General features: G+C 46.1%; 2 protein-coding genes across 6 annotated transcripts in view; one reads left to right on the top strand and one right to left on the bottom strand.

The window, feature by feature from the left end:
* The window catches only part of LOC105701271 (fasciclin-1), a 218,607-nt gene that overhangs the window by 134,955 nt on the left and 64,749 nt on the right, over positions 1 to 18,903 (top strand). For all 4 annotated transcript variants that reach the window (XM_012427889.2, XM_012427890.2, XM_012427888.2 and 1 more), the window contains one exon: positions 714 to 849. In XM_012427889.2, the coding sequence (XP_012283312.1) occupies positions 714 to 849 (136 nt within the window). The remainder of the gene's footprint in view (positions 1 to 713; positions 850 to 18,903) is intronic.
* On the bottom strand, positions 9,860 to 17,848 carry LOC105701270 (origin recognition complex subunit 3). Of its 2 annotated transcripts, none has more exons than XM_012427885.2 (14): positions 16,541 to 17,848; positions 15,801 to 15,932; positions 15,594 to 15,711; positions 15,365 to 15,522; positions 15,151 to 15,308; positions 14,965 to 15,073; positions 14,718 to 14,882; positions 14,419 to 14,610; positions 14,183 to 14,299; positions 13,798 to 14,082; positions 13,447 to 13,680; positions 13,088 to 13,207; positions 12,838 to 12,905; positions 9,860 to 12,751 (listed from the first exon to the last, which is right to left on the bottom strand). In XM_012427885.2, exons 1-14 carry the CDS (start codon positions 16,793 to 16,795, stop codon positions 12,658 to 12,660), a joined length of 2,205 nt encoding a protein of 734 aa, XP_012283308.1. In that variant the 5' UTR covers positions 16,796 to 17,848; the 3' UTR covers positions 9,860 to 12,657. The 2 variants fall into 2 exon arrangements, with proteins under 2 accessions (XP_012283308.1, XP_012283310.1); XM_012427887.1 differs by lacking the exon at positions 16,541 to 17,848 and adding an exon at positions 16,357 to 16,489.

Raw genomic sequence — 18,903 nt, 5'->3', positions numbered from 1 at the left:
GAGGGCGTCGCCGAGATCCGACTGCGACCCCTCATAAACGTTTCATTGTCTCTTGCCGATGGCATCTAGGATTCCCATGGGCCGTGGAGGCCGGCCAGGTCGACGTGGAACCTCCCCGTTATCGGAAAAAAATTCCATCAACGGCGGAATTCGAAAAAAAAAAAAAAGAAAAAGAAAAGAAAATCGCGGGCCTTTGAAAGGCCGCCTTCTCACCCTCTTTATTGCGCCCTGCGATGCGAATTTCAGATGCACCGTCCTTCGGTGAAGGGTCGACGCAAATTACCGTCGAAAATGTCGATTCGGAGGGGATCTCGAGCTTCCACGGAAAATCGAGGGATTTTTTTTCCTTACTTTCACCCCAATTTTCCGGATTCCCTCGAACCGTCGTCCTTTCCCCTCCTACGACTAATTACTGCCGGATAATTCACCAGGTCTTCCCCGGCTTTCCTTCAACCGCCGCTCCGCAAAGCGGCCTACCGACATTTTCCCCGGAATCCCGCAAAAACCGTCCTTTAAACCCGCAACTCAGTTTTCCCGGTTTTCCGGCGCTTCGCGAGCTTTTACAAGCCCGCCGCTCCGGAATTAGTGGCTTTTGCCCGTGAAAAATCCAGCCATCCGGCCCGACGCGGAAACGTCGCGTGGTTGGGGATATGTTTTACCTCGGACTTCTTCTCCCTCTTTCTTACCCCGTTTCCCTTTTTTTCCTGTTACAGTTCTACCAACTGCTGGAGGCTAGTCATGTCGCGAACACGTCCCTCAACTACAGACAGGTCACCATCTTCGCGCCGACGAATCTCGCCTTCCAGAAGTACAACCGAAGCACCGATGACATCGTCTTGTACCACATGAGTAAGTACCACTTGACATCCTACAAGAACAATTGAAATACCATTATTCTCAAAATTACCATCTCTACGTGACAAGGAATTCCCAGATTGAGCGATTTAAAGAAGAAAATCCGGGAGATGGGAACGTTAATTCGTTGAATTTCTAGACATTTTTTAATGTCACACCTTTTAAATATTTTACAGGATCGAGAAATAATTTCTTGGGGGGGCAATTGTCGAATACGAAAATATTCCTGCTTTTCTCTTGAGGAGTATTTTATTGGCCGGAGTACGGGGAGGGTGGTGACTAAAGAAGCGGTATTTCGTTTATTTCAGTATCGGGCGAAGGGATTAAACTGGACCTAGAATACTTGGGGCCCAAGGCAGCATTGCATGCAGTATGCGAGAATTATGGAGCAATAACGGTAGCCTGCAGAGCACGTTACGCATACATACTCGGTGCTGTAACAAGCCATAAATGGCGGCGCAAAAATGCCATACATTCCGGGCGGTTTTGTTTCCTCGACAGAGCCAGTCATTCCTCCGTTGATTTTCGGATTTTGGCGAGACCTCCTCGGGTTCACGATCGGCGCGTTCTGCGATTTCAATTACAGAATTGATCGCCGGACAGCCATCAATCCTCCGGCAGCTTTCCACCTCTGATTGTTCCGGGATACCCTATCCCGGTCCGCTCCACCAAAGGGGAATTTAATCGCAGGAAATTCATCCCCTTTTCTCTTTATTCCTCTCACTAAACCGCTAAAGCGATTTCGTGTGGCTTGCCCGATTCTCGGCCATCGATCCGATCGAAGCCGGAAGATCGATAGCCGATCGACGATCCTCTCGAGTAAGTGTAATTGAAGTCCGCGAAGTGGGACCTCCGAAAAAAAAAAACGCATCGTTTCATAAAAGCAAAAGGCAATAATAATTTAAAAAAAAATCACACGAGAAGGAACGTTAAACATATATATATGATAAGTGCTGGGGACAATTACCGAGGAATTATTTCACTTCGGAAATATTATCCGAGAGAGAATTTCAGAGCTGATCAGGACCAATATCCTGGCAAATCCATTTCCTTCCAATTGGACGAACTCATCGGCTTTATTTATATATTCACTATTACCGGCTCTTCGAGGGGATCGGAAGTGAACGAACGTTCGTTAGATCTTATTCATATTTAATCGAAAGGGAATTGCAGCCCCAGGGCAAAATGGGGAGCGCCCTTAAACTGGGCGTCGAATGCTGCCTTCTAGGTGTGCAAATTATCCACTCTTAATTATTCTCTTGTGCCTCCTGACGGATGATGGGCTTTACCGGGGGAGGAATCGAGTGGGTTTTCGGTGCCTATCAATGCCTATCAACTATGATCAATGAAGCCCTTCCTTATGTCCGAAGCCACCCTTCCAATAATTTCTTCCCCGGGGTGCAACGCTTGCACGTCAGCCCTCGCGAAACGTAAAAGCTGTAATTACCCAATTCTTGCAGCTCGACTCGAGGCCTTACACGTAAGGAAAGGCAACTTTGGGAAAATCACGGAACTCCATTTACAAAGTTTCAAAGTTACGTCTTGTCGTGCTCGATTCAGGTCGCAGGGTTAATGCACTGACTTTAAATGCAGGTATACATGCCAGAGCAATTATTCTGAAATTTTCTTTGAGTAGCTCTCTGGAGTTAAATCGATTTTGACGGGATGTTAAATAATCGCTGGTATTTAAATCTTGCAAAGTTAATATCTTCGGGGCATTCTCCATGCATTTTCCGTCACGTCTGCTAAGTTCTTCTCTTGGGTGGAAAGTTATCGGCCTCCTATGACCTGCGACTAAATTATACTTAAGTCTACGGTCGCGAGCATTGTTCGCTTATTATCCAAGGCGGAGAAGCCACTTCTGGCGTCTCTGGAGTCAGAATCCCCGACTTTGTCGAAAAGTGGCAGAACAGACGTGACAGAGGGCCTGCACGGAACTTCGAGCTCTACCGGACTCTCAGGTAACTTAACTACTTTGCTCCCGGTGTGTAACTTAAGTTTCAGGCACCTCGGCCGTCTTTGAGTTTGCGGCCGGACCGCTACGAGAAGGAAGTATCTCGGTGAGGCAAATTCTACATCCGCGTTCGAGACTTAGGTCAGGAAACTCCGTTTGTCTTCCCACCGACAGTGAGATTTACAATGTCCCGGAGAACGCCATGTCGGATTCGAAAACGCTTCAAAAGCGAAGGGTACCTTCAAACATTCGGCCTCCACATCGACTCGCCATTCGTTAACACCTTCCTCAAATACCGCAAAAACTGCTTCCAATTTCGAGATTTTGCTCCGAAAGTAAAGATGCACCTCCTGAAAATATTCCTTGAGCTAAGTACTGCCTACGGAAATTAAAGCATAATTTTCACCGAATTAAAAACACATTGTCGAATTTATGGCGTTTCTTATTGAACGGGGTGAGGGTAGGAACGGAGTATAAATAATCGAGACTCACCTAAATTCGTTCCATTTCATACATCGTGAATGAGTACCGGAACGATGCTGGACACAATTGGACATTTCAATCTTCGACGTGTCATACGGACGTCACTACAAGTGTGACAAATCTCCGGGCGAAGCATGAAAGTAAAAGCAGAATCGGTCAGTCAAATTCGGGAGGACAATATGCGACGTTTAAACCAATGATCCGTGATGGCCATTATTACGTTTTGCGTGCTCGAATTAATGTCCATATCGAATTTCCGGTCGATTTGGGCTCAAAATATTGCGATTGTACGTACATCAAAGACTTAACGAGCGGAGTCGAGATTCATCTTGCACAGCTCGGATAAATGTCCCGAAAATATTAATACGCTTGGTGATACTATCTTCCCGTAGGAAGTTACCGAAATGAAATGTCACTATCAAGGTGAGATGGTCCCGCGGAATGGTTTTCGAGAATCTAATCCAAGTCCGAAGTTCTTGGCGATACTCGGAGCACTTCGTTCGCCTTCCGCGGACCTCCGCAATTTTGTATATTACCCGGGAAACTTTCACAATTAGTCTAGAAAGTTTCATAATTTTGCAGTTTAAGCGGCTTGTTTTGCGGCGGCGAAGTGTTGCCGCAGTGGCCGGTTTAATTTATCATTTCACCCCTTTTCCAACCGGAAACCACCGGTTCTTCGCGACCGGCGAAATTGCTTCTCGAGGAGTGTTTGCCTTTTGCGACTTTTCGACACCTTCGGAATCCTCCTACCTGAAAAGTATTAAAAACGGAAGAAATCCCCCCAGCAAACACCTCGTCGACAAACCTTAGCCGGAAAATCACTAACAGAGCCGACAATTTAATTCGGATCGTTACACAAGATAGAGATGAATTCGAGGCAGTTCTATTTATTGCTCTAACTTCGTTCCAGAAGTACTAAATCCCAATCAGTCCTCCAAGTTATTGAATAATTCGGTCTCAAGGTGGCGACTGAGTTCCTACCTCGGTTTCTATCAATTCAAGTCCCGCGGTTGGATTTCCGTGTCTTGTTATCATGTACAATAAATTACCGTAAATTCTTAAAAAAAAAAATAAAAAAAACGGATAACTCGCTGCAGTTCCCTGTATTCTATATTTATTTTATAAATTTCTCCAGCAACCTGAGTTCATTTTTCGGATTGCTGGACGAAGGAGCTCCGGGCAGGACCTCCGTAAATTTCGGTCGCCGGTTCGCCGTCGAAATTTCTCTACCAAGTTTCGCGTCGTCCTGCCGAAATGGAATTTTACGAGGACGAAGCAAGGACCATTTCTCCGTGCAGGTCGACGAGAGAACTTCCCGGGGAACTTGCAGTACACGTTACCCCGCCGGCCATTATAACTTTTTCGCTATTTCTATTCTGGTCGGCATCGATATTCCGCAGCCATGGCCGGCTCGCATATTCCCACGTGCGTATTTTACTGGCGTCACGTGTGGCCCATAATCGAAGGGTTATAGTGTCAATTCCGAGGCCGTCGGCTTTGCGAATCGGCCCGATTATTCCCGCGTGCTCCACAGAGGGAAAAGTGCCGCGGCGTAAAGGGAATTCCTAGGGAGGGCTTTATGAGGGCAATTTGTTGCAATTTTATCCCCGCGGTAAGTCGCCCCTCTCGCGTTTCCTCGTGCCGGGAAATTTAATATCAAATGTGACACAAGTATGACACGTTTATTGCCGCGGCAATTGGGAGATGAAAACTACCCCGTTAAAAAAGAAAGAAAAGGTATGACAATTCTGCCCCAAAAGTTATAAAACGAAGTTGCACAATTATACATTTAATTAAACATTTACCCCACGCGTATAGAAATTCACATTTAAAGGCTGCGGATTTTAGGCTCTCCTGCAATCCTCGGTAATGCAAGAATTTAGTAGATCCTTGAAATTGCACGGAGTCGCCTGAATTTATCAGCTTTCATTTAAAGGAATTACGGAAGGGGTTGAAAAGATTTTTATCCAGGAGCGAAACGTTGGATACCGAGTACCGATCCCCTGGGAATTCCTGTCGACGTCATATCGGGACTTCCTTCCAGGAGCGCGCGTTGCATTACTCGCAACTCCTTGGCCGTCAAGCGCGAGATTTATCGAGCAATCTCGAGGAGCATGTATGGTCCCGACCTATCTTAAGGAAATCCTCGGCACGCGATACAGCCCGGCGGACGTATCCTGGAGACCAGGAGAGGGTTATCTGCACGGGGCGACCGGGATGCTGGGCTCGGATGGAGAGGGCCGATTACCTCCTCGATCGAGTCAATCGGGGCCGATTCTCTCCTCGTAAGGTGGGTCCCTCTGCAATCCTCTTCGAGTCCTGGCTCCGTTTCCATTTGGCTCGGCCGATATCTCTAGGCGTCCGTCTCGCTATCCCGAGGGAGCCGAAATTTCCAGGACCCCCGCGACCGGCCGGCATTTCCCGCGGGATGGTCCTGGCTCCTCTGCAGCCTCTCTTTCGATCCTGGAGCTCTTCAGTCACCTCCCGATATCTCGGCCCGACCGGAGCCTTCCTGTATCCCCCGACGTGTAAATCAATCTCCAGCAGTGGCGCATCGATCTCGTCTTCCCGCCCTGAGCTCCTTTTCTCTCCCGAGCGAGTCCTTCCTCGAGATCCTCCGAGAAGAAATTTCGAGGGACGACCTGGAAGAGCTCGGCCCTATTAACAAAAAATCGGGATTTATAACAATTTCTTGAAAACTCCGTTCAAACACGGTGCACCGATAAATTTAGCACTCCTGGACAATTCCAGAAAATTATGAATTCAATTTTGAGATTTATAATAAATATATGGTGACTCGCTTCTAAAGTGTCTTTCGAATTTCCTACGACTTTTCCCTCGAACTTTTTCAACATTCTTTTTTCGACAAAGTGCTCTTATCTCCCGAGAGGATTCCCAGACTCCGGGGGTAGTTTCGACGCGTAATTTTGTCGTTTGTCCTTCCCCCTTGTCATCTCCTATCTGCGTATGGGACTTTTAAACTTGCCCCGAGTTTAAATTAGCCCTCGGGATACGATCATCCCTGATCTGTCGGTGTCGCCGAACATGGGATGACGCTATTGAGGGAAATTTGTTTACACGGGAGCAGGCGTCCCTCGGGAATCCGAAGGGAGGACGATCGTTTCCCATTTCGTGGACGAGCGAGACACCCTAACCGATCTCGAGAGGGAACCTTCTATGGGGGACCATTCCATGCCCATGGAGCGTCCAATTTCCCATCTCGTTCGGGAACGATGCCTCCAAGGTCCGCGACTCGCTTTGGGCTTGCTACTAAAAATGTTAAAATATTGATGGACCGATCCACCGACAATTTACATCGCCGGTTGCAAAAGAACGTCTTCGATACGAGGCATCTCTCTTATCTCGAATGAAGCGCCCATTCAAATCCTTAAAATTTGCAAACGGTCTAGACGTAACTGCATTTCATGAAAGTCTTGCGATGCAATGCCGAAGGAGTCATCGTTAATATCCATCGAGTCCTGGCAACGTACTCGAGGCTCTCGAATTGCAAGGGTTTTGTTAATGTTTACACCAGGCTCTCTGGCCAGTGGAGATGAAAGATCATCAAAGGCATTTCCCGATGTACAAACGACAATTTGCTCTAATAACCGCTAATCCTCCGCCGCTTTGAAGACTAAAATTCTACCCGGGTTAACCGGCGATACGACAGTGTTGGGAGTATTATCCTCTTGTACAATTATGCTGTCATCTGCGATAGTTTATTTATGGGGGAACTGTTTACACGTAGTCGAATGTCCAGAAACAACTGACGGTCCACGTGCATGTTATTGGAAAATGCCTATAGCTCGCTGATAAAGTATGGACTAATTGATATGCGCTTTACTAGAAGAGGCCTGATGTGCTTTTTACAAGTTTACATCTTTTAAGTTCAAATTGACCGCTGTCTAGGAATGATCGGTATTGCCGTGTACGTGCTTCCTGATTTTTTCCTCTTCAGTTCGATGTCTGGGATGGACAGTTTAATTATGTGGTTTCGGTCTTCAACTATAGGAGACACGAATTGGGACTTCCTCGGGATTGGAGAGACGTTTCCGTCTCGGTCCTACGGCTTAGGTTTCCTTCCCGATGTGTCCACGGTATCCCGGATAGAGTCAATTCTCTTGTAGATCAGGGATTCTATCCCCCTGAACCCGATTCGCCAGGTTTGGAGACGTGTGACCCGGCCATTTTCCCTCGCGACCTCCTTGCCCAGCTCGTACCTCCTCTTGGAGGAGACCTAAAGGAGCCAAAGGTTGGAAGGTTAACTCTCCGAGTGTCACGGAAAATTTTCTTCAAGAATGGGGCCAGTAAAGTGGATCCACATTCAGGATTAATTTTATTAAATTTTTTCCAGGGTAGTTCCCCTATTTTCCGACACGTGTAACGCTTTGAAGTACTTCACCAGAAGGTCCTTAGTCGAGATGCACGAGGGTCAAAGCCAGCAAGGTTGACCAAGGACCCTGAAGAGGCCATCCATTTGGCCATAAACGACCACCTTTCCCAACTTCCTGCACCCCCACGTTGATCCGCACCCCTGTGAGACCCCGGACCGAAATTCTCTCCGTATTGACCGCCACCAAAAAGGCGCCCCTCTTCCGGGATTTTCGCCTAGAGAGAAGGGTTGAACGATTGCTTTTTGCGGCGCCTATGTACACCCCCGAGTTATAGGAGAAAATGTCACGTCTCATCCCTATCTCTCCCCTCGCATGCCTGACCGTCTATACACGTTGTCTTCGAAAAGCCGCTGGTCTTTTCGGCATTTTCCGCACCCCCTTTCAGGGCTGGACCACATCCAAACCACCCTTCTGGTGAATAGTCGAGACGTTGAAGAGCCTCACTTTGAGATAGCTACATCATTTACGCGAGGCTTTAATAATTTTCTCCAATTCCAACTGGACCATGAAGGCACCCCTCTCCTGGAACATCCGCCCCACGGCGGTTGAATTATTGCTCCTCGTATCCTTTACATACAAACGTGGACAAACGCAAAGGGACGTGACCAATGAGCCCCCGAGCTAATTAACTTCGCACCTAGAAACGCGTTGAAGTCTTTCAGGGGTGCCTTTTGAGCTGATCTCACCTATTGTCAGAAAACAAGGTGAACAAGAAGGCTGATAGGACCCTCTCGACCGAAATATTCGCCCCCGGATGGTGGAATTATTTATCATGCCCTAAAAAAAAAAAGTTCCTCGTACCAAAGAAGGATTTCTTTGAATAGTTCTCAAAAAATATATCTTGTTAATTGAAAGAGTAATTATTCTCACGTATTTTCGGAGGTAAAATCAGAAAATGAAATGGCGAAGGAAGTCGACAGGTTGTGCAACGATAGACGGAATCCCTGCTATGGGGTTGCACCTCGGGTAGCATCACGACCGCAACCCTTGCCTTCCTACCCCATTGTGTGGTCATGCGCGGGCTGCACAGAGCGTTGCTCATGATATTATCTCGTGAAGAAGACTGCTTCATCATGCAGAAATTGGTCAAATTGGGGAAGGATCAAAGACGCGGAGTTAACTGGGCACACCAAGAGAGGCATTTAGGAGGGCATAAGCAACCGGCGGTCCTAACTTCATGCACCCCTTCGACGATCCCCTCAAAAGCTCCTTTGAGTGTTGCATCTCGTGCTGCCTGTATTCAAAGCAGCAACCAAGTTCTGCAAACACTTGGGACCAGTATCCGGGTTGAAATCGAAGAGTGAAACTATTATCGGTTCCGAGTTGTCCCTCCGGTATCGTGGAACTCCTTCCCTTCCGATATTTCCTCTGACGCAGCCAGCACCGATATTACACCTAGAAAAAAAATAGAAAAGAAGTGCATCGAACCAAAGAAATATCTCGTTAATTCAAAGAGTATAATTACTTGACTCGGACAAACTGAAGTAACGTTGCGTCCAATGCATTCAAGTTTCAGTGAAATCGTTAATTCTTGAATTAAGAAAGCATCTACAGGTATCTGGTCTGGAATTTTCCCAGGAAATGTTACATCGATGATCTTCGTCCCGTGATCGAAGTTGAGGTTCTTCCGGTCTGATCATCCCCTCGAAGCGCACCTCCCTTCCTGGGTATCCGCCCATGGGGCAGTTGAATTATGGGTTCTCGTGCTGCCTGCATACGATACCAGGGGCAACCTGCACAGGAAAAGTGACGTACACGCAAGGGGTGTTACGGGGGTGTATTCGCGAGAGGCCAGCCGCAGCTGTTCATTCGTTTATCCTAGAACATAGCGTAGCCCTGGCGCTCTATCTCGCCTATCGTTCACCCAAGGAAGCCTCGTAGGAAAACGATAGGTACCCCCGCGAAGATAGCTAGCGATATTAATAGGCAGCGCCGAATTAATGGCGAAACTGGATAAGGCAATAACCCCCTTATAATTGACTTTGAATCATGGGGGTGGTTGTTATCGACCACAGGACTTGGAATTAAGGGCCGTGGTAGATTATCCCTGAAAATTGATCGAGATATGCACAGGGCATGTCGGAGAAAATTGTCACGGTTCTATCGCCGATAGGCTTCACAAGTTGAATCTCTCTTTTTTTTTTTTCTTTCCTTCTATATATTTCCTTTCAACAATTCATACGTTCACTTAGCACGGCGAGTGCAAGTGTTGCAAATTGATTTCACAAGGACTCCATTTTCTGATAACCAAGGTACACCGTGTGCAATCTGAGTTCGATGCAGTAGGAATACGCATACGCAATTCGATATCACTTTCCACGGTTTCGCACAATTCTAAGGGAAATATATCCTATCAGCCTTGCTTCCTATCGTTCTCGGGAGATCGTCGTATTATCGAAGTAGAATCTTTCCTGCGTTTGGCCGAACGAATTCCACGGGTCCGTTCGCTTCTAGATAGAATCGTTGATAGCAGCGATATGGCTGGATTGACGCACGCAAATAGACCATGAAAAAGTAATTTTCTTCCTTGGGAAGAAAATGCGGCCCCTTTGACGTGAATAACGACATTCAACATTCGATCACATTCTCGCCTCGTTCAAGAGGGTAACAATTGTACACACTTAATCGGGGTATTTTCGTTTTCGTATTTTCTTGACACGTCTAAGAGGGCGACGAAGTCGCGAAACCGACTCTATGCAAATTAGAGGGAGTTCGGATTCCGCTTTTACAAAGAATTCCGCGTACGGCCGGATTTCCCCGCAGTCGATGAAAATGCTCGCAATTTGCGGAACGCCAGCACCCGGAGTTCCGCATCTGGCCCCGAAATTCAGGATATGCATCCGGACGGCAATTACCAATTATAATTGCAGCCGAGCTGCAGTCGGCTGGGTTAATTGATAAACAGTTGCAATAACGAGTCCTCGTCGATCGAACGAATGAACGAGCTCTCGTCGCTCCTCGCGCTCCGATGACTCGGCTGCTTTGCGCATTACGACCCGTTGCCGCTCTTTAATTTGCTTTTCGAAAATCCCGCCGGGACGCCGATGGCCCAGCAATCTGCGGTTGCAACGCGCGAATCGATCGGTGATTTTCGAAAGGACCTAATTTTCTTTCCCCCCGATTGTTGAGCCGAACGAATAAGCCATTAAAAATAAACGAATCCTTTCGAAAATCACCGATCGACTCGCGCGGTTGCAACCGCACGAATGAACCATTAAAAATAAATTAATAACAGTAGGACGCAACTCCTATAATTTTCTAAACGCAAGACAATGACGGTGATTTTCTTAAATCTATTTTACAAAGGCTTGAGAAATTCTATATATCTATATAAAAAAAAAAAAGAACAGAAACATTTTCAGGTCTACGTTGCGCCATGCTCATCGCGATACGCCGTGAGATTAATATCGCATTTAATTCAAAGTGCAGCTTAGATTTTATCGCGCAATTATTATCAATTTGAGGTGAAAATGATGAAAAATTCAATCCCGGAATATGGCCGGGAATTAATTTTACGAGGATTTTTACTCAGGATTAATGCATCCGGCTAATCGATTGGTCGGCTCTTTGTGGCTCGATTATTCCCCCTGCAGTGCGCGTTACCGCCGTTTAATTAGTTTTTCGAGAATCCCGGCCGGATAGCAATCACCGAGATGTCTGTAAACGTGACAGACAAGCGGACGGTTAATTTTTGCGAACGTCCGTTTTTCCGCAGAATTCATTAACGGGCCGGATGAATACGTTTCCGCGTCTAGATCAATGAGCGCGATCCTAGCGAGTAACGTGTATTATTTATTAAACGCTCGCCCAGTAACTCCTAACAAACAGGAACAAAGTTGGCGATTCAGCATCGTAAATAAGGGAACTCGTTACGCAACGTTATTGTTTGCCGTTTATCAGTGCGTAGGAACATTTACCGAACTAACGAACGGTGTCTATAAAATGGTTTCCCATACAAATTGTCCAGATAACGTGTCAATTATTTCTAACGCGTGTAACGTAATACATGGCATGTTCTCCTCAATCGATAAAATAATTCCCGGGATGATCGGTAGCAAGATAGACAGGAAAGGCAACTCTGCAGCGAAACGAGAAATAATTTCCCGGCGAATGCAATTACCGAAGGGCCCCCCCTCGTCCTGGACGAACGCGTCGGAATCCCAGGAACACTTTTGCGAATTGCACGGGCACAGGTTTCCCCGAGGAAGACGAACGTAAACCCTGGCGGAATTCGTGGGTGTAAAGACAATATGGCGGCGCCCTAGGAGCCGAAGAGGTCGGGACTCGATATTGGAAAGCGATACCAATCGCTTCCAGTCCGAGCTGATAAAATTACCGCCTCGACGCGTTTCGATGGATACTTTAGTTTCATGAGAACGTAGAACTCGGGATTCTTAGAGCGAGGTACACGAATTCCTACCGCACCGATTATGGGATTATTAAGCAGGTGCAAGCGCCCAACGCAATGGCGATAACGATGGCCATATCACGCATCGAAATGGAGAGACCCTGGGTTTATTTCGAAGCACGTAAGCCCGCGATTCCGCTCCTCTTTCCCTCTTAAATCCTCCTCCTCCGGATGTACCGGAGAAAGGGAGAGGAAATTAGAGATGGCGAAAAGGAGAGCGTAACCGAATAGCGCGAGGTACAATTTACGAAGCTCGAGATACACCCGAGGGATGCTGCGACCTCCGCGTGTAATCTCCCGTCCACGGGGCGGCGTAAACCGGGAGAACGTATTTCTATAAAATTGTAAAGAGCGCCGATGTCGCCGGTCATTCGTTCCTTCGCGAGTGTGTAACTGAATCGCAGAAAGCGATTTACGGAGCTCCGGAGAAAAACATCCGCCGAACGACGCTCGTATTTTCGTTCTAGCGCATCTGTGGCGTTGACGCGGTTTAACACGGAGAGGAAGCCCGTGTAAAAATAGATTGTTTATTATAAAAGTATAAGAAAACGGGAAGGGGCTTCTTAAGTAAGTCGCTTGACGTGGTCCGTCTTCTTCCGAGACGACTTGATGAATCCCAGGAACTGCAGCTCGGCGACAGCTCGGGTGAATCGGGCTCTTGGTAGGATTAAGGATGCAATCCTTGCTCGGAAAGAAACCAAGGGTCACTTGAATGCTCCTGGGCATAGAACGTAAAAGGATACTGCATCTTCGGGTCCACCTCTCGTTGTTCCTCGACGACCTCGTTAGGATTCACGATGGTCAGGAAGGCCTGCGACAGGAAGATCCGGATTATCCGATCCGAATTACATCCGATCTAACATGCGAAGTACATATGGCTCGAATAGTCATGGGAATTGCGACTGACGATGACTGGAATCGCCAAGCTTCGATTTTGCATGCATATCATCGCTGGTACCGTGGCCAGTACCGAGGCGCGTATTGCTTTATTACCTGCAGCCAGTCGTACATATTGATCAGCTTCCCCGATTCCAAATGCAGCTTATAAATTATGCTGAGGTCCGGTAGGCTGGTCAGGATGGACTCGTCGTTGTCCAATTTACAGCAGTTGCACTGAAACGCATATTCTTCGATGAAATTAGCTCGGCCCGAAAGTAGGGCCAACGTGAACACGACATGCGCGCGCTTATGGCGGAAAGTTAACGCGGAAACCAATAGCAATTTGTCTCCTGGCGCCGGCCTCGTCACTTCGGCCGGTTTTCATCAGTGATCTAATGGATTGGTCCGTCGCGATGCCGATGGAAGTCGGCATGGTTCGCCAATTTTCAATCTCCGTTGGTGACTGGACCCACCTCTAGGTACATCCTGGGATCGTTTAGAGCCGTGTGTATCGCGGCACGTAAGGAACCTCGTATGTGATGCTTCGCCGTGTTCCCATCCCCGAAACAGAAGATCTCGTGTCCTGGCATCTGGTTGGGATTCATCAGGCGTTTCGAAAAAATCTGCGTGTCCAGGAACTCGATCAGGTCCATCTGCGCCTGCTTGTACGGCGAGCGCGAGTGCCTCTGAGACATCCGCAGCAACTTCTACAATATAAATGCAACTTAAACGTGATACCAAACTACAATAGTTGGGGCTTGAACCTCTGGCAGTATAAATTAAAGGTGATTTGTCGGACTAGAATGGGTCGGATGGCGAAGGACCTCTTTTAACTGAAGACGACTCAGCTTCTGCTCGACGCTGACCGTCTCGCTCGAGTCCGCTGCGATCTCCAAGCTCGCATCGCGTACAATGGCCACGTGCTTCTTCAAATTTGAGGCAAGATCCGATGGGAACTTCTCTTGGGAGTTCTCCACGATAACGAGAACCTCATCGAGTTTCGAGAGCATCTCCTCTTTCGAGAGAAAACCCAACAACTGCAGAGATTCCTTGTACTCCTGAGACTCGGTCAAATTGCCACTGACCGCTTTGGCGTATACCTCGCGGAGCTGGAAATTGATTTTGCAATTGCAATCCACCCCTTTCTTCCCCCTGCTTTTATATCTCGCCGACGGGTCTACGGAGAAATTGAAGAAAAATCCGATCCACCTGTTTACCCAACGGAGCATTCGGCAATGTCGAAGTCAGACCATGAAGAATCTTCAGGGTCGTAAGAAACTCGCTCATGTGAACTTGAAATTGATCCAACAAAGCGTAAAGATGTTCCTGTGAAACGGCTTGCGTTACTAAGCAGGTTATTTTTAGGACATTAACTCTGTTTTACGTAATTATTCTTTTACAACAGTTTAGTACAACTTCAGATGAATTACTCAAATCAGCGTTACCTTAAATTCTTTGTCGCTCGAGTTACTCAGGCTCTTGTCCTTCGAATTTTTCATATACTTTTCTATGGACGGTAATCGCTTAACTTCTTCTAATTCTTCCTTGTTAAGGGCATCGATCCTCTTTTTCATGTCCTTTCTTTTACAGCACAGTGCGTTGACGTTGTTGTCGTAAAAGTGTTGCATCATGCACAACTAAAAATTTCCAAGGAACTTTTAATAAGTACGCTCGATCAATTCAGCGAATGATTGCCAATTGAAGCTACATAACAACCAATCGTGTTCGATTCGTGCACGCCCACCTTGTAGCCTTGGAGGAAACCGTCGACGGAAAAGTCGTAAAATAAAAATATATCCGTGAGTAATTGAAAGGCTCGTCCTGTTAACTTAAATGGAGTTGCCGAAGAGAGTACCGTGCCTTCCAGCACATCCGAAAGGCTTTTCATTTGTGTCTGGGTGTGAAATACCTGTACGAAAGTTCACACGTGTTTTATTACTCCGACTAAACAATCGCACCGATTGTGAGTAAATATATAATTATCTGTGCACCTGTACTCTTAACTTGGAAGTCACGTCATAAGGTAGAGTTCTATGAACAGCGTGTAATGTCGTGGCAACGCCAAAGATTAATACAAATTTAATACTTTTGGTATAGGAACTAAAATACAGAAGTCACAATAAAAATCTAGATAAATTGATTAATACAAATGATGTACTTTTCAATTGACGTTATACCTCAAGGCTAAGATGAAATCTCGCAACACGGTTGCAGAAAAGCTCTCAAAATCAGGAATAATGATCACTAAAGGAGCATTCGGATCGTCTTGCTCTTCGTGCCATGCTCTTAAAGCACGCAGCGTGCACTGACTTTTTCGCACCATTGTGTCTTCGTCCTAAAATACATTTTTCTGTACATGATGTTTGGATAATTATTTAAGGCAAAATTTACCTCCCGATGACTATTAATTAATTGATAAACCGCCTCTTCTGTCATGCTTTTAACATTGCCGGAATCTCTTGACCAAACCCTTGCTATGTATGGTGTTATCGTTTCAAGTTCAGAAGATACTTTATCGAAAAGTACTTTATGGTCAGGTAAATTTACTCCTGTAAATAGTTGACAAAGTGTGTAATATATGTAAACCTATGACAGATTTTAGAGTGTAAAAGCTGTGTACCTGTTAACAATATTGCAGTAGGAATATCGTAAGAATATATTTCGGCGCGATAATCTGCATCTTTAACGTAGGACTTGAGATCGTATAATATATGTTTGAACATGTTAGAATTAATCCTCTGTAAATGTGAATTTTTCCAATTATATTTTAAATCTTATTCATCATGCACGAATCAGTATAATGTAATACACAAAAAATGACTAATACCTCTACAGCATCATTTATATGTGACCATGTCTGTTTATACGCAATATACCAAGGTTCATCAGAAAATGCATATTGAATCGCGTGCTTCTTTTGTCTTCCGATCTTACGACTACCTTTGTGAGCGAAAACTCCCTAAAAATGTAATACAAATCCTTCATCAGTTGCTGTATATTATTTATTTCCCATTTAAGAAATCGCGGGTGAACATTACATGTCTTACTTACGATACATATATCACCGTTTAATGAACATAAAATGACAGAAACATACTACCACTGAATTATCTTAAAATCAAAGTTTACAATAAATTTTAAATGAGCAAAAACATAATGATCCATCGCAAATAATTAAACAATGAAGTCGTAACTAAATCGATACCGTTAGATCAAGTGCACGTGTACAAAATATCAACGGCAGATTTAAATATTAATGTATTAGAAATAATCCTTTATGTACAATCCTCGCAAGGAGAGCAAGAATATAGCTGCATGTACTTAATTACACCTTGTTAAATTTATTTACATATGTAGACTCTGAACAGGACTGTCCAGCAAACCTGAAATCAATATTCACGCCGGCTCGTTGATAACGGTGTAGGGTTCATAATTCACGGAAGCGTCAGTACATCATCGCATTACCGGACTAGCCGGCATAAACACGCATGCCATCCGCCGGTTCACCTCTTTTACATTTTGAGGTTATGTTTGGGAAGCAACAGGTTGAAACGTCGCATTGCCTACCTTCGACGCGGCGACATTATCCATTTTCTCACGGTAACCGGCGGTCCCGGCAAGGAGTTCCAAGAAACACGGAGTACGGTTAAAGAAAACAAACGTCACGGTTAACAGAACAGAAAAAATACGGGAAACGGTCGCTGCCTCGCAACTGTTACTTCTCGCGCCATTTGGCGCGATTTGGCGCTTCGCTGCGCAGTGCATACTACGCAGACGGGTCTCGAAATATCCCCACAGATGGCACCACCAACCGGCGACCATGACGCGGCAAAGCCGAAGGACGATTTAAAATGGTTTTAAAATATGCTCAAGTTTATATTTCATCCTAAAAAGAAGTATTAACAGCCATGTAAGTGAACATACGATATGGAATGAATACTAATTCAGTAATTAAAGTAAAGTCGACTCGACGTTCGAGCCTATTTAAAGTGAATCTCGCATCACTCGAACGGTCAGTGGACATAACCTCTGAAACCGTCACCGACCGATAAGGTAATTAATTATTCATCCCACGTTTTCCTGTTTTCGATGAATTGTCAACTTTCTAGTTTATCCTGGAATCTCGTCCAGGCTTAGGAAACTAGTTTTTTTAGTTAAGTGAGACTGATATTCTATAAACGCTCGTCAATATGTTCGAAAATCCGGGATGCGAAGGATAACTCTTCAGGCGAGGTGGGATAACTAGTGATTAATAATTCCTCTCGCGTCTTAGACTCAGTTAGCGGTTCGGCGGACGGATTTCGGAATCTGGTCCAGAGATCGCGGGCAGCAGACGTCATCTGAATCGTAAATTCGCCGAGTCAATTCGCAACAAGCGGACAATTTGGAGCCCAACCGAGAGGGAGCTGGCCAAGAAATGGGCAGAGGTGTTGGTGCACTCCACGGAAGACAGGATGGACGGATTCGCCATTGGAGGGGAACCGAGAAGGGCCGGCTGGAAATCGGCTGACGTGTTTCCCACCGAGGAACCACTTCGGTCTGTCTCGAAGTTCCGAGCGGAACTCGTAATTGATTTAAAGAGGCGTCCAAACAAGATGCTGCCGCAGTCGACGCGGTCTTCTCATGAGGGAACCAACCTAGTCATTCGCGCATAGGTAACTTCTGGGCTCCAACACCGTGACGAGCGTCTCGTTCGCGCCCGACATCGCCGCCACCTTCCTCGCCTTCCTACTCGTATTACCACGGAATTATCACTCGACGGATCAGACGAACGATGGGACCCGCGACGTCTCCCGTTCGAACTGATAATAGAAATTTAATGGATGCATTGTTAATCGCGTAATTGCGTCGCGCTAACGCTGAAACCCGGCCTCGACGTTGCCCGAAGAGACGCGAAACTATAACGCGATCTTCTCTTGTTAGCGAACCTATATTACCGTGCTAAGTAAGAGATATTGCGCGAGATGAGCGCGGCGCAAACAAAACTGGGAGCCGTATCACTCAAGCGTCTCTTGTTTAGGCAGATTTATGAGGCGAATTTGTTAGATGAGTATCACTCCAGGTTTCTTCAGTCCGGGTACGTCTTAAGGAAACGGATATTTCTTGCCACATGGCGCAGAAATCCCTTAAACGAGTCGCATTCAGACTTAGCTTATTTCGTTAAAGACGCCCGGAAGCTGTGAAAAGTCCCATGTCGAAAGTAACGACTTTTGGGAATTTCAAGTGATATCAAATCGGCATTGATATCTCCACTCGAGGGTCATAAATGGTGCGCAGTGTCGACACTTGCACCGCTTTTTTTTTTTGTTTTCACGGTGAAGTGCGCCGGCATAATGGCACTCAGCGATCCGTGTGACGTGTTTTTCCTCCCTCTGAATTTGATTTTGCAGAATATGGACCGGGCGAATTCGAGCTTTGTGCAGAAGTAATTTTTTCTAGATTAACCGGCGCCCCCGAGGCAAAGGGAAGTCAATTTGAATTGATCGAAACTCTAATTCGCTCCCTCTTTGTAGGCACTTCCTCGATCGCCCTTACACCGCCGATCATTGTCCGAGACGAGCCGAGAAGGGTGGACGAGAGATAGGGTCGCAGGGGATGGCCTTAAAGCGGGTGTTAGAGCAGCCATTTATTATTAATGAATTCTGTACAGATAATCGTAAGCCGGTTCACTGAACATTCTTTGACGCCTCGCTTCGTTCAAAGTGGCCCTGAACCTCCTGCTCGTCTCCCCTTTCTCTCCCTCGTCCTCCCTCGCCGTGTCGTCGCAACAATGTCACCGAATAATCTGTCACCTTTCGAATAATTAATTTCATACACGCTAGAAATACCAAGGAGAAAATGATAGCCAAGATTTTTTAAGTAATTTATACGATACCCGGCATTTTAAAAACGTAATGGCTCCTTTTCATCCCTTATAATTTTAACCATAT

Source organism: Orussus abietinus, unplaced genomic scaffold (genome assembly GCF_000612105.2).
Source record: "Orussus abietinus isolate OABI.00-Male unplaced genomic scaffold, Oabi_2.0 scaffold5, whole genome shotgun sequence".
Classification (NCBI taxonomy): domain Eukaryota; kingdom Metazoa; phylum Arthropoda; class Insecta; order Hymenoptera; family Orussidae; genus Orussus; species Orussus abietinus.
Note: the sequence above shows the minus strand (reverse complement) of the source record. Positions and strands in the feature narration are given on the sequence as shown.